This window comes from Geotrypetes seraphini, chromosome 7, assembly GCF_902459505.1.
Source record: "Geotrypetes seraphini chromosome 7, aGeoSer1.1, whole genome shotgun sequence".
Lineage (NCBI taxonomy): Eukaryota > Metazoa > Chordata > Amphibia > Gymnophiona > Dermophiidae > Geotrypetes > Geotrypetes seraphini.
This window is the reverse complement of record NC_047090.1, coordinates 58,527,392-58,543,819: the sequence shown is the minus strand read 5'-3', so window position 1 is coordinate 58,543,819 and position 16,428 is coordinate 58,527,392. Positions and strand designations below refer to the sequence as shown.

The window sequence follows — 16,428 nt, the reverse complement described above, 5'->3', positions numbered from 1 at the left end:
CCAAGAGAGGGTATAAAACCGGGAGAGACAGCATTCGAAACTTCTCCCGGACCAGGAATTTGTTGAGCTTCCTGAGGTCCAGTATGGGCCGCAGGTCCCCGGTCTTTTTTGGGACCAAAAAGTAACGGGAGTAAAACCCCGTACCCCGCTGGTCCTTTGGGACCGGTTCGACCGCCCGAAGCACCAACAGAGCCCTGGCCTCGGCCAGAAGGATCGGTAATTGCGTTCGGTTGCAAGAGGCCACCCTTGGGGGATGATCCGGTGGCGAGGACACAAAGTTGAGCGAGTAGCCCTCGGAGACGGTCCGGAGCACCCAAGCGTCTGATGTTATCTCGGTCCATGCCATGTGGAAGAACCGAAGACGCCCCCCGATGGGAAGGGGTTCCTGTGATTTCGCGGAGGGGGACCCGCCCCGTCCGCTCAGCCCGTCAAAAGGAAGGCGCGGGTTTAGAAGGACCCTGCGCCGGGGCTTGGGTTTGTCCCCCTCTGCCTCGCTGAGACGGACGTCTCGGAGGCGGCCTTGAAAAAGCCGGAGTCGACTTCTGAGGGTATCGGCGCGGCGGAGGACGGAAAGGTTTCTGCTGCGGGGGCCTAGGTTTGGGGCGGACCAGGGATGCTAACGAGCGCTCCTGCTCCGACAACCGCTTGGTCGCCGCATCTAAAGACTCATCAAATAACTCGGACCCCACACAAGGCAAGTCTGCAAGACGTTCCTGCAGGTTTGGGTCCATATCGAGGGTGCGAAGCCAGGCCAGACGGCGCATGGCCACTGCGAAGGCCGACACCCTCGAAACCAGCTCAAATGCATCGTACACCGCATGAAAGAGGTACAACCGCAATTGAGACAGGTTGGACATAAACTTATCAAATCCTGCTCTTTGGGAGTCCGGTAAGGAGTCTCGATATTGAGGAAGGTCCTTCACCATGCCACGCAAATAGGAGGAAAAGGTGAAGGCATAATTTAGAACCCTGGTGGCCATCAGGGAATTAGTATAGAGGCGACGGCCAAACTTGTCCAGGGTCCGCCCCTCCCTGCCGGGTGGAACCGCCGCAGAAACTCGTGAGGGCTGTGATTTCTTAAGGGCAGACTCCACCAGAAGAGACTGGTGGGAGAGCTGCGCCTTTTCAAACCCTTTAGGGGGCACTGTCCTATACTTCGCTTCCATCTTAGAAGGCACAGACGTGACTGTAAGAGGGTTCGACAAATTCTTCAACCAGGTCTGCAGGAGGATTCTGTTGAGGGGAAGCCTAGGCACCTCCCTAGGAGGAGTGGGAAGGTCTTGCTCCTCCAAAAATTCTTTAGAATATTGGGAACCGACCATAAGGTCCAACCCCAGGGCTCGGGCCATGTCCTGAACAAAAGTAGAAAATGAGGACGGCCTGGCTGGAGGAGACGGGGTTCTCGACCTCCCCACCGAGGAGAGGGGAGAGGCCTCATGGGAATAATGAGGATCCCTGACCGACCCCGAGCCCCAGGATTCTCTTTCCAAGGCCCTCGAGGGGGAAGGAGAAGTTCTCCGCCTCGAAGAACCCTTGGGTGAGGACCCCGGGGTCCGGGGGGCACTCTCCCACTTCCTCGGCGAGGCGGCACGGGAAGACTTCCCATGAGGTGATCGGAGGAGCCTCGGGTTGTCGAGGCGCAACTCCGACACCTGCAGCGCCTCGCCCTCGAGCGGCGAGGAACGACCGTGCCTCCGAGGCGAGCCCCGCTGGCGCTTCGGCTTCCTCGAACGGCGCCCCGTCCGAGGTCGCGTCGAGGGCGAGGCGTCCCGGGAAGACCTCGAGGAGGAAGAGGAGGAAATACGGCGCACTCTGCATAACTTTTCCTTAGGCCGCACACTCCGCTCAGGCGGCCCCCCCGAGGTCGAGGGCACAGCCGGGGCCGAGGTTAAAGGGGCCACAGTACCCGAGACCGAGGCCACCGAGGCCGGGGCTCCCGAGGTCGAGGGTGCCGAGGCCGGGGCCTCCGAGGTCGAGGGCGCCCCGGCCGAGGCCTGCGAGGTCGAGGCCGCCGGAACCGCAGCTCGCTGCAACACTTCCAGGGCCCCCGACAGCTCCGATGAAATAAGAGCTCGGAGGAGGTCCTGAAAGGCCGGAATCCCCACGAAGGTCGGGAGTTCCGGGTCCGGAGCACACTCCCTGGAGGGCGACCTCGGTCTCGAGTATTCCCTCGGGGTGTGCGAAGCCGGGGTCTGAGGCGGGGCCGGGGTCGACCCACTCGCCTTAGCCGGAGCAGAGGATGGCTTCTTTGCTGACGGGGATGGAACAGAGGACTTACCCGAAGCTGGTTTTCCCGAGGACGCTTTCGAAGTCGAGGGCCGAGGCGAAGCCGAGGCCCCCGAGGACGCTGAGGCCGAGGTCAAGGCCGGGGCCGAGGCCGACGTCGAGGCCTTAGCCGGCGCGTCCACGGCGAACAATTCCGCCATTCTGGCCTTTCGGCGGCGGAGGGCTCTGGCCTGAAAAGTAGCACAGCGATCACAAGAAGCTGTCGGATGATCCGGCCCGAGACAAACAATGCACCACCGGTGAGGGTCAGTGATGGAAAGTAACCTCTCACACCGGCTGCACTTCTTAAATCCCGTAACAGGACGGGACATCAACGGAAAAGGAGGCCGGGAACGACCGACGTCCCGCGGCCACGGCTGCCGGGAGGCCCCGGAGCCCAACGAAAAGAAAAATTTTTTTTTTTTTTTGTTTGTTTAATAAAAACGAAGGAAAAACACAAAAAAGAAAGGAGCACCGCGAACCGATCGAAAAAACGAAACGCGGCAGCAGAAAGGCATACAAAACTGGAGCTCAAATCCACAGGGCTTTCTGGCTCCGCGGAAAAAATTGAACTGAGGACAACGAGGTGGGATGCGCCCTCTAGTGGGCAAGAAGGCATGCACATGCGTGGTGCAGTGTGCAAACTTGAAACTTCTAGCAAGTTTGCTTGAAAAGCTGTCCGCGCTGGGGCTCCGTAGATGACGTCACCCACATGTGAGAATATCATGCCTGCTTGTCCTGGGATAAACATTTTTATTCCTTGATGCTTATGATTCATAATGGCCCTTATAATGGCTAAGTTACACTGTTTATCTGCAGTTTTACCCCACCCTCTCGTACTTCCCATACTTGTTTTCTTTTCTTTGCATTTTGTAGTTCCTCCCCTTTTTCCTCTTGTTGTCTGTCTGTCTGTATTGTAAGTCTTTGTTTTTACTAAATTTTCCTCAATTGATGATAAGTAAAATACTGTAATGTTTTTTAACATTGTTATATGTTTGTTGAATGTTGTTCAAATTTTATTATTATTGTACACCGCTTAGAAATATGATTAAGCGATATAAGAAATTCTGAATAAACTTGGAAACTTGTTCTGAACCACTGATGCTAGTGCCTCACGTATTCTTAATTTTTGCACAGTGCTGGAGTCAGTGGCTCAGAACATTGCCGCCAAATGCTGAGCTTGGCAGCAGGAAGCTCAGGGTGCCTTCAGAGGAAGTCTTCAGCTTGTGTGGCTTGGAGATCTCCAGCTAGCTCAGGTATTTGTGTGGAGTTGAAGGGGTATTGGTGGAGTGTGAAGGGAGCAGAGAGGACACTTCATGCCCATCTATTTTGCACTTAGGCCCCCCCAAATGTGCTGTCTGTCTATACCATTCGTCTGACGTAATTCAGAGAGATATGGAAAAAAATGTTCTTCAAGGCTGAGGTTCATGGTCTAATACTTACTCTTTCATGTATTGGTGATCCTGGGTTAGAATCTTCCTCTGTTCCATAAGGAGATGTGTCACCTGTTGAAACGCGACTCACTGCCATTTCTGCATGGCCTTTGCCCTGGGGACCCTTCATCCGCACAAACTCCATGTTGTTGTACTTATAAAATCCAAATGACATTTTCTGAGCCATCTTGGCAGCAACACTTACCTATAAAAGAAACAAAAACCTCAAATACAAGATTAAGGAAATTACTTTAGAAGCATCTCCACATATAAATAGCAACATTTGCATGTGCAGATTACATGCATGTGGTCCTTAAAGGTTGTAAGTAGCAATGAAGAAGGAAAGAAACCTCACATGATGTTCAAGGAAGAAAAAAAGCGAGGAAGTATAATCTGAAGCAATAAACAAACCACCATAATAACATTTATAGAAGCACAGTAATGCCCTTCAACTCAACTATATACATTTGTGACAAAAATGGGCTCTGGACACAACACGTGTTTCAGTGCTGGTGCCTGTGTCAGGAGTTGCTCATTTCAAAGTGTTGTCGCCCAGTAATATTATATAGTGAGTCTCAACCTGTGTCCAATTCTAAAAAACAAAGTTACCATATTCTGTTATCCAGAGCAGAGCTTCTCCTCCTCAGCTGGCTAATGGAGAGGAAGTGCTGCACTAGATATAGAGTATGGTAACTTTGTTGTTTTTTTCAGAATTGGACACAGGTTGAGACTCACTATGAATGAATATCATCTAATCACAGTTAAAAATTAAATTTCTTTTTTGGAAGTTACCCTATATTGTATGTAAAACTGACAATGAGTGTACAAGTGGCAAATGTAGTACAGATGACATATTTTGCACTAAGAATGTTATGTCAGTTGAGGGCAGTATTGACTGGATGGGATTTTTGGGACGTATTACAGAGTATGGTGTTGTCAAAGTTGGACTACTGCAATGCCTTATATTTAGGCATTACTAATGCTTGTATGAGGGCATTGCAGGTTGCACAGAGTTCTGCTGCACAAATGTTGATGGGTGTGTCATATTTTGATCATATTTCACCTAAACTAAACAAACTTCAGTGACTTCCACTACAATTTCAGGTAGTAAAGTACAAGATAATAAAACTGGTTCTTTAAGGGATACTTTAATGAAATCCTGCACATATATCGGCCAGGACGCTTGTTGCGATCTGAACGTGGAATGTTAGATGTGGGAAGACAAGAAGAGGTACATTATGTTAGTACAGCAAGTCTTCTTTTTCAGTGGCTGGTCCAGTTATGTGGAATGCAATGCTTGGGAATTTGAGCCTATACAATAATATTTTGAGGTTTAGGAAATTGTTAAAAAACCTTTTTTTTCCAGGCATTTTATTGGACATAGAAATCTGTGAATTTAGGCAGCTGTTTTATTTATTACAGTTTATGTCTGATGTAGATGTTGTTTTATTGGTTTTAATTTAAGTTTTGTTTTTCAAGTTATTTTGAATGTTTTTATTGTAAGCTGCCTAGGTTTTAGGTGCATAATAAATACTTAAAATAAATAAATAAATAAAACAAATACTTGAGTAACTCCTGACACAGGCACCACCACCGAAACATGGGTGTGTCAAGTCCAGAATCCATTTTTGTTACAAGAATATGTAGTTGAGTTGAAGGATATTAACATTGTGGTTTGTTGTTTCCTGATTTGGATTATACTTCCTCGCTGTTTTTCTTCCTTCATAAGAGCTTTACTTGAGGGATTAAAGGAGTGATTCTCTTTAATCCCCAATTTCTGCTTCCAAAATAAAAATAAAAACTGGCAGCACTTATACATATAGGTTTGTAAAATGGGCTAACTATACACTTAAGTTGTGTCACTTACAAGTGTAAGTGCTGCAAAATCACCAAATCAACATGGAAATGGTAAATATTTCATGTAGAAGCTGCCCAGTTTATACCACTCACATTTTCCCATATGTACGTACATTTATAAAATGGCTGCTCCTACTGTGCATACTACCAAATACTGTAAGTGTCCTCATCTGCACATCATTAAATTTGTTTTACAAAATACTCAGAGAAACTGTGAGAGGAGAAAGATGAACAGAAGTGGCTGGATGGATGGAATAAAATGAGGAGATGAAAGGGAAAATTATGACATTACATGGTTCTATTCTTTCCTGCCTTTTATTTAATATATTCTTAACTCCCCTACTAACTCTGGAACAATCAATTGGATTTACCTTTTACGCATATGTAGACGACATCCAATTACTCCACCCCATCAACCCAACAATCGCAGATAGTATCCAGGAAATAAATACAAAACTTGACAAGATTAGTTCTTGGCTGATACACAATAAACTATCTCTAAATATAGCAAAAACAAGGGGTATTTTATTCCCAGCCTCTGACAAAGAAAATCTGAGCAGATCTATATCTATTGATCACTCTCTCCTCAAAAATGGATTTCCTGTCCTATTAACCCTCTTTCTTCCTCCCCTCTTAAAGTCAATCAATTTGTATCTTTGCTTAATCTTTGTAAACCGCATAGAACTTCACGGTATTGCGGTATATAAGCTGTTATTATTATTATTATTATTATTATCTATATGCATAGACTCCAGCCCCATTCAGATTGATGCTAAAATCAAATTCTTGGGGGTCATCCTCGACAAAGACCTCAATTATCATGATCGAATTAGTGCAATAACTCAATGATGTTTCTATAAACTCATATTAATTTGCTCAATTACATCACTCCTTGACCCATCTTCTACTCAAATTATGATTCACTCACTGGTCATTTCCCACATTGACTTCTGTAATTTTTTATATCATGGCATCACACAAAAGGAAACCCGCAAACTTCAGCTCATTCAAAATACAGCCATCAAACTCATACATAGGCCAAGAAAATATGATTACATCACCCCTTTACTCCACGAACAAGTTTCAACAAGTTTATTTAAAATTTGATAAATCGCCTATACATAGTTTCTAGGCGGTTTACAGCTAAACATTAGTGGGTAACTAGCTCCTCATATCACATCGAACAACATACAAAATTCTCCTGTCTTCAAGATTAAACAAATTCTCCAGCCTTTCTTGACAAACTCCTTATCCCTTATGCCTCATCACAAGCCTTACGATCCAACAATCAAAATTTACTTAATATCCCATCCATAAGAGAACTATTCTACACACGCAACACTATATTCTCTGTCACAGCCCCCTCCCTATGGAATGCACTACCATCAGAAATTAGACTTAAAGAATCCCTTGACAAATTCAAATACAAACTAAAGACCTTCCTATTTAGGAATGCTTACCATCAGGGCGTGGCTTGGAGCGCGCACAACATGGTGGCTTAACCGCGGTGCTCCTCGAATCCAGGCAACTAACTGTAAAGAATCAACTGTTTTGCTTCGCTCACCCGAGTTAAAAATAATAAAAAACAGCGTCGGAAATGGCAGCAACGAGGCAGGGAAAGTCCGAAAAGCCGTGCACATCGGGTGTATCGGCGAAAAGGTCAAAGGTTACTCCTGTGTCGCCGTCGAGTGTGCCAATCCCGCTGGAAACTGAAGATTTTACTGATAAATCAGATATTATGGCGGAACTCTTTAAAATCAAGCTAATGTTAACTGATAATGCCAGCAAAATTTCAGAAGTCAAAGAGGAAGTGCTCAGTCTAAAGCAGGAGATCCAGAATGACAGGCAAAGGATGTCTGTGATTGAAGAGAGAATCGAGCAACTGGAAACTATTACACAAAAGTGTGAAGAGGAAAGGAAAGATGTAGCAGCCTTAAAAAATCAACTGGTGGATTTGGAAAACCGGGGAAAGAGAAAGAACATAAGAATCCTTGGTTTAGCTGAAAATCTTGAAGGGGGAGAAGCTATACAGTTTTTAGAGAACCTTTTACCTAAACTGTTACAATTAAATTCTAAGTGTCCGTTAGAAATAGAACGTGCACACAGAATTCCCTCAAGAAAACCAGTAAACCAGGCTGGTCCTAGACCCTTGATATTTAAAGTTTTAAGGTATCAGCAAGCTTTAGAAATCTTAAAAGTGGCAAAAGCAAATAAAAACTTAAATTATAAGGGTCTAAATTGATGCTGGTTCCAGATTTTGCTAAATACACTGCAAATATAAGGAAACAGTTTATCACGTTCAGACAGCAATTAAAAGAAAAAGGCTACATGTATGGCTTGTACTATCCGTCGACTATGAGAGTGTCTACTGGGAATAAGTCCATGTATTTTCAAGATCCTGCAAAACTGAAAGAATTTTTGGCACAAGAGGAACCAATGTCTACATGAAAAACACAGAGTAATAGGGAAGTTTCATCTGAAGAAAGAAGAAAGAAAAATGAGAGATAAAATGAACAAGAAGAAGATGGTTAAGAAGAAAGAAGAGGACAATGAATACTGATTGAACAGATTATCTTTAATGCATTTGAAACTTTTTTTATTTAATTATTATAATATATTGGGTGCTATGACATAATCTTAATTTAACAAGAAATCAAATTATTTATGGAAATTATTTTATCCATATATATTTATGCTAATTTAATTGAGAGGAATGATAAAATTTGTTAAAAAATGATATAAAGATAAGGAATTTAAGTGAAGGACAATTAAAGAAGGATTAATTTTAGACTTTTAATTAATTGATACAAAATATATACTTTATTCAAATACCTTTTCATATTGAATTTAATATGAATGATGATGTGTGAAAATGTTTAAAATGAATTTATTAATATTATTATTATTAATATAACTGTAGAAATGGGTATATCTAATTTACATAGTGAGTATTTAATATATATGGAATTAGAGCTAAATTTGAAATCTGTTAAAAATATATTAAAGGGGGTAATATATTAGTTTGTAGGGAGGATATATTTAAAATTTTATGAATCAATTACATATAAATTTATTTTAGTAATAAATTCACACAGATATTAATTGATATGAATTACAAAAATTAATGGGATTTTCAAAATAGGGATAATTAATTAATGAGCAGAAAAAGAAATATGGGATTATGATTAAATTATATGATTATTTTTACCATATTTAGTAGATAATTATATTGAATCTATTTAGATACTTTTCTGTAAAAATATGGAAATGAATATTAAATAACTGAGTATATAAAGATAAACTAATTAAATGGTTATATATAAGGGAAGAAAAATTTGTAGAATTTTGGAGATATGTTTAAATTAATATAGTGGGATATTAGTTGCCTGGGGGAGGGGATTTAGGTTCTGCTTGACCAATGTGTGTTCCAGGTCAGACAATGATAGTGGGAGGGAGGGGAGGGAAAATTGAGGGAGGGAGAGGGGATCAGAGGATTAGTATATTTACAAGAAATGGAAATGGAAGAAGCGAAAAATTTGAATTGTCTTTATATAATTGTACTTTTTTGGGGGAGATGGGTTGGGGGGGAAAGGAAAAGGAACTATATATAATAAATGTGCTGAGATCTGATCATGTATATTATCATAGAATATTGGTTAAAATTTGATTACAAAATAGATGGATATAAAAATTTATTCTATTAATATCAATGGTTTAAATCATCCTATCAAGAAGAAAAAAGTATTATCGTTCCTTAAGAATCAAAATGCGGACATTTATTTCATTCAAGAGACGCATCTTTCTGAAATTGAATCTAAAAAATTATCTGGGGGTTGGATTTCTAAATGTTTATTTGCACCGGCTTTAGGGAAAAAAGCAGGGGTGGCTATTCTGATAAATAAAAAATGTAATGCAGATTTTAAATTAATAAATTATGACCCTTTAGGTAGATGGGTGCATGTCAAAATGGTTCTGGGAAATACAACCCTGGATTTATTCAATTTGTATGCTCCTAATTCGAATCAAATGGAGTTTTTCAAACAAATTCAGCAATTACTATTACCACTGGCTACTTCTAATTTAATAGTAGCAGGGGATTTCAATGCTGTAATGGATCCGATTTTGGATAAAAGACCAAGTAGAATTATGAAATCATTAGGCTTAGATAATTTGATTCAATCTTGTGATTTAGTTGATATATGGCGTATTCTTCATTTTAATGATCAGGAATTTTCTTTTTGTTCTCAGGTCCACAAATCCTTTTCACGAATTGATTATATATTTGTTTCCAATAACATAGCGCAGCGTGTGTTAAAAGCAGTTATTGATCCCATTGTAATTTCAGACCATGCTGGTATGTGGATTGACCTTCAGAATATTGAACACTTTAACTCAATTTTCAGAATATTGAACACTTTAACTCAATTTGGAGATTTAATAATGCTTTACTAGCAGATTCAAACTTCCTGGAAGATTTTAAATTAAAAATGCAAGAATTCTTTCAAATTAATAATTCGGATAACATTAATGCTGAGATCTTGTGGAACGCTTTTAAAGCAACAATGAGAGGAAATATTATTTCATATTCAGCATTTATTAAAAAACAACTTAAAAAACAATTTGTTGATATGGAAAAACAAATTCAATTATTCAAAAATAAATTAATTGAGAAATGGGAAAATAATACACTACAAGAGTTATTAAAAGTAAAAGTTAAATATAATGAGATTTCTTCTCAATTTGTGAGGAAAGATATATTCTATAGACAAGTTCAATTTTATGGAAATTCAAATAAAGCTGGAAGATTATTAGCAAATTTTCTTAAAGCAAAAAAAAGAAAATCTAAGATTATTGCAATCAAAGATACACAAGGTAATACACACACTAACACTAAAGATATTTTAACACATTATCTTGATTTTTACAAAGATTTATATTCTTCTGAATCTTATGAAAATAAAGAACAAGATGGATTAAATTTTTTAAATTCATTTATTGGGCCAAATGTTCCGGATCATATAAAAAGAAGTTTAGAGGAGCCTATATCTTTAAAAGAAATAGAATCAGCATTGAAGTCTCTTAGAGTTGGATCCGCTCCGGGTGGTGATGGTTATACTGTTGAATTTTATAAATCATTTCAAAATATTATTTTACCATATTTATTAAATTTATATCAGTATCAAATGAATAATGGAAATATATCAGGTACTATGGCTGATTCAGTAATTATTGTCTTACCAAAACCAAACAGGGATCCTACTTTGGTTTCAAATTACAGGCCTATTTCTTTATTAAATGTAGACGGTAAACTGATTGCTAAAGTATTAGCAATAAGATTGGCAAAAGCTCTTCCTTTTATTATTGATGTACACCAAACAGGATTTATTGCTAAAAGACATTCATCACATACTAGATTAGCATTTCACTCATTAAATTTAGCAAAAAATATTAATGATCCAGCTTTTCTAGTGTCTTTAGATGCAGAAAAAGCTTTTGATAGAATGGAATGGAATTTTATGTATCAAGCTTTAAAATGATTTGGTATAGGCCCCGGTTTTATTAAAATGATTCAGACATTGTATAGCTCTCCTGGTGCAAGATTATATATTAATAATAATCTATCAGATAGATTTAACTTGCATAGGGGAGTTAGACAAGGATGTCCTTTGTCCCCCCTTACTTTTTGATGTTGTTCTGGAACCTTTATTAATTGCAATTAATCAAACTAAGGAGATAAAGGGAATCCCATTCTCCAACTGGGAATTTAAACTTTCTGCTTATACAGATGATATTTTATTATATTTAAGAGAACCGGGGAATACTATTCCATGTTTGCTTAATCTGTTAGAGGAATTCGGTAAATTTTCTGGATATAAAATTAATTGGAGTAAATCTGAAGTTCTTCCAATTAATGTTCATTGTACCAAAGGATTATTTGATTCATATTCATTTATCTGGAAAGATGATGATTTAAAATACTTAGGAATTACTATCAAAAATACAATTGATGATACAGTCAAAGAAAATGAAAAACTTATATTAAAAAAAATAACAGAAATGTGTGAGCAATGGAATCCTTTACATCTTTCTTGGTGGGGAAGAGTTCAAACAATTAAAATTATGATATTGCCTGTGGTTTGCTACCAAATGAGTATGATACCAATATTTTTTCAGGGGTCATTTTATAAAAAATTAAACAATCTTCTTACAAAATTTGTTTGGTTTGGGAAAAGACCCAGAATTGCTTTAGTATCATTACAAAGACCAATTGTGGAGGGAGGGGTAATTTTTCCAAATTTTTATAGGTACCATCAAGCCTATATTCTAAGACAGGGTATGTATTGGATCCTCCCAGATCTCATGGAGAATGTGCCAGATTGGTTGTATTTAGAATGGCGGCTCCTGTTCCCATTACATTTAGAACATTTAATTAGTATAACAATGCCTAGAAGATACAAAGATAACAGAATTTTATTAGATACTTGGAAAACATTAAGATATATCAGTAATCTATCACCAGAACCAATGGCTAAATCACTAAATCAATCTATTTGGGTAAACTCCAGGATCAAGATTGGCGGATTTAAGATCGTCTGGAAACAATGGATAATTGCAGGAATACGGACATTGAATGATGTCATTTCAGAAGGTTCACTGCTTAGTTTTTCACAATTGCAGAATAAATTTGGCTTAAATAAAACACAATACTTTAAATGGATGCAATTGAAGCAGGTCATTCAGGCAGGGTTCCCCGAATGGAAAGATCTTAATACTCAATATAGTCTGCAGGTTTTATGTTTCCAGGCAGATTTCTTGGGTCACCAAGCCGCAAAATGGTATAAATTGATATATGGATTTTTAAATAAAAAAAAAGAAAACTGGACTTAGGGATATTTGGAGTATTGAGATTGGACAGACAATTTCTGCGTCTCAATGGCCACGATTTTGGTCCTGGAGATTAAGATCTACAAGGTCAGCATTTATGAATCAAACATGGATGTTTTTATTGCATAGAGTGTTATGGACCCCTACGCGCCTGCAAAAGATAGATAGTACTAGATCCAATAGATGCTGGCATTGTAAAATAGAAGTAGGGACGTTAGATCACTTAATTTTTTTCTGTCCCTATGTAAATGCCTTTTGGAATTTAATTTGGCCCCAAATTAACAAATTACTAGAAAATCATGTAGGTCTGTCATATGATACCATACTATTTGGTACTGCAATGAGAACTCAGAGTCCGATATCAGCAAATAATAACAAGCTGCTATTAATACTGACAGAAGTCGCCATGCAACAAATCACTCAAAATTGGAAGGATTATACCAAATTAAATTATACGTTCTGGTGGAACTCTGTCTGTCATATATACAAAATGGAAAAAGTATTAGCGCTACAACAAGGGAATCTTCATAATTTTAAGAAAATTTGGCAACCATTGACTAATTATTCTAATGATCAGACTTCTTAGCACATTGATAGTAGTTATATAGGAATGGGATGGGATATGTATAAATTTTTTGGAAATACGAATTGAAAAATTGGGAAGGGATTTATCATTTATGATTTGATGTATTGAAGGTAGATACAAATGTTATGTAATAATTAATTATATTATATGTGATTCAGTTGTTGTAAGAATGGAAAATTAATAAATAAAATTTTTTTTTAAAAAACCTAACTATGAAATGCCCCTTTTTTTCTTTTAGAATTTAGTATTGTAAACCGTCTAGGTAACCATTGATAGACGGTATATCAAGTATGAAATAAACTTGCAAACTATATTGAAGGTCATTAAATATTTCTGCACCACTATTTATAGCCCACACATCTGGGAAACCATCAAGGCAGGGTACAGTAGGTAAGAAAAATTGCTGATCATACAAGTATAAACATCAAACTTTGACTTCAACAAGCACGCATATTGCCACTGGAGCACAAAATATCAGGGGAGAAGATAGGATGCATAGAATATATAACCAAAGACAAATGAATGGAACACATAAGGGAGGGAAAGAAATATCAGTTCATGACAGCAGCCAGAACGAATGGAAAAAGGTAGTCAAAGTGAGTTAGAAAAAGCACAGTAGAAAAGCAAGGTTTTAAAGGGCCACTTTAAATATCTTCAAAGAGGATTCTAATGTAATATCCACTGAGAATAGATTCTAGAGTTGGGGCTAAACCACCGAGATGTGTCCAAACAAAGCTTAGAAAACAATGGATTCCATTTGCGCAAAGGTCAAGATTGCAGCTTAGGACTTATGCTCTTTCATACTCCAATGGCTTTCTTTGACTGCTGCTGTGCCAGCTAAACATACAAAGCTGCAAGAAGTTGTTTTGGGAATGGCAACCAATGCTTACAGCTTTTTTTTTTTCCCAATAAATTTTATTGAATTTAAAAACTTAACAAAAAAATACATAAAAATAATGCTTATTACTTTTGATTTTCGAAATGTACAAGGGATGATTATGTCTAGGTTAGACTACTGCAAAGCCCTTTACCTTGGCATATCTAAGACACGGTTTTGGGCATTGCAGTTAGTACAAAATGAGGCAGCATGGTTGGTTGCAGGAGTAGCAAGAAATGAATATATAACACCTGTGCTTCAAAGACTGCATTGGCTACCAGTGATGTAAAGTCCAAAATAAAGAACATAAGCAGTGCCTCTTCTGGGTCAGACCAGAGGTCCATCGTGCCCAGCAGTCCGCTTACACGGCAACCCAACAGGTCCAGGACCTGTGCAGCAATCCTCTATCTATACCCCTCTATCCCCTTTTCTTTCAGAAAATTGTCCAATCCCTTCTTGAACCCCAATACCGTACTCTGTCCTATCACGCACAATGGAAGCACATTCCAGGTGACCACCACCCGCTGGGTGAAGAAGAACTTCCTAGCATTGGTTTTGAATCTGTCCCTGTTCATCAGACTCTATATCATACAATATCATCAAATTTTAAACAGGTATTTGTGTATACTGCCCTAGTAGGTCTTTGAGATCAGAAAATGATGTTACTTAATATGATACCCAAAGCACAGTATGCTGATACAAGAGAGACTGCTTTTTCCATTGCAGGTGTTTAATTGTGAAATGGGTCAGCTACATTTGTGTGCTGATAGGACAAAGTTTAAAAATTATTTAAAAAGCAATATTTTTGTATCTGCATTTTTGTAAGGTAATTTCTGCCCTGTTCAAGTTACAGGTTAATCTGGGGGAAATTTCATGATTAAACAGCTTTCCTGTTTGTGGCTATTTTATTACAAGTGCTATTCGTGCTTTAAATGTCTCAATCCTGGCACATATATGTTTTTGTGTCCATAGGAGCCGATTCTATAAACGGCACCTAAATCATCCGGCACCTAGAAAATGGCACCAGCCATGTATCGTCACACTTAGGCACTGTTTACAGAATCACAGTTAGCAATGCTTATAGTAAAACCTATGTGCCTGAAATGTAGGCCAGGATTTTAAAGCCTAAATTTCAAGCGCCTAAGTTTTTTTTAAAAATCGCACTTTGTGGTGCCTAAGTCATGCTCCATCCACAGAAACACACACTTAGGCATTAGGCGACTATCTTTTATAGAAGTGGATAGGCGGCGCCTATGCCTAATTACATTTTTTTTTTCCAATTATTGAAGCTATTAAGGGTATTTTGCCAATTAAGTTAGATGCCTAAGAGGTACCTAACTTTAGCCACCCTTTATAGAATCAACCTCAAAATGTACAAAAGCCAGTATTTTGTAAAAAAGCAAGACAAAACTTGACAAAATTAGGAGTTTTCAATTGCCTCCTAGCTTTCAGATTCTATTAATTCAAATATATTTTTAAAATCTCAACACAGTTTTAGATATTTTCACGGCACTAAGACACTATTGATTGCATTAATATTGATTACTATATAAACATTTTCCACACTATCCAATAAACTTCTTATGTCATTATTAGGCAACTTCCAATCTGTATACCATATATACTGATATTCTCCACTATATTCTCTTATCACTTGATTCCCTGATATGTAATTTTCATAATTGAATCCTCTACCACACCATGTAATGTACATGAATCACTGTTATGTAATTTATCTAGATAATCTTTATTACGCAATTCTTTTGGTAATGTCCAAATCTCCTATAATTTGTATTCCGCCTTGAACAATATATAATGTATTCAAAATTAATTTTCCTATGAACTGTTTTCCTACCTTCTTCTACTCTATGTTTATAACCTAACTAATTTATTTTTCTCAAGTACTTTAGCAAGAATGTGAGCCTTTGGGACAGTCAGGGAACTCTAAGTACTCTCTCTTCATCTTAATTAATCTTACTTATTACATTTCTTCTGTTTCTACTGTAAACCGCTTAGAACTTCACGGTACAGCGGTATATAAGAAATAAAATTATTATTATTATTATTAATATCAAACGTTAAGAAAGAATTAAGTGTGTGGGGGTGTCAAATGATGTTACACTTCCCCCTCCCCATTCGCGGTTTCCACACTCGCGGTTTCACAAATTCATGATTTTTTTTTTTTGAGGGGGGAGGGAAATATATTTTATCGCGTTCCCGCCTTCCTCCCGGCATCTTGGCCTTACCTGGTGGTCTAGCAGGCTTTCAGGGCAGGAGCGATCTTCCTACCCTCCTGCCCCATGTAGATTGGCAATAGGAAATGGCTGCCAGGAGCTCCCGCCGTAGTCTCGAGAGACTTCGGGAACTCATGGCAGTCATTCCCTATTGGCGATCTGCACAGGGCAGGAGCGTAGGTAAATCGCTCCTGCCCCGAAAGCCTGCTAGACCACCAGGTAAGGCCAGGATGCCAGGGGAGGGGAAGACGGGAGGGAGGCGGGGGTGGGTCAGAGCCAGACGAGAAGATA

At 39.0% G+C, this 16,428-nt stretch overlaps 1 protein-coding gene across 3 annotated transcripts in view; it reads right to left on the bottom strand.

Moving 5' to 3' along the window:
- The window catches only part of KIAA0930 (KIAA0930 ortholog), a 218,875-nt gene that overhangs the window by 59,285 nt on the left and 143,162 nt on the right, over positions 1-16,428 (bottom strand). For all 3 annotated transcript variants that reach the window (XM_033951707.1, XM_033951705.1, XM_033951706.1), the window contains one exon: positions 3,709-3,903. In XM_033951707.1, the coding sequence (XP_033807598.1) occupies positions 3,709-3,903 (195 nt within the window). The remainder of the gene's footprint in view (positions 1-3,708; positions 3,904-16,428) is intronic.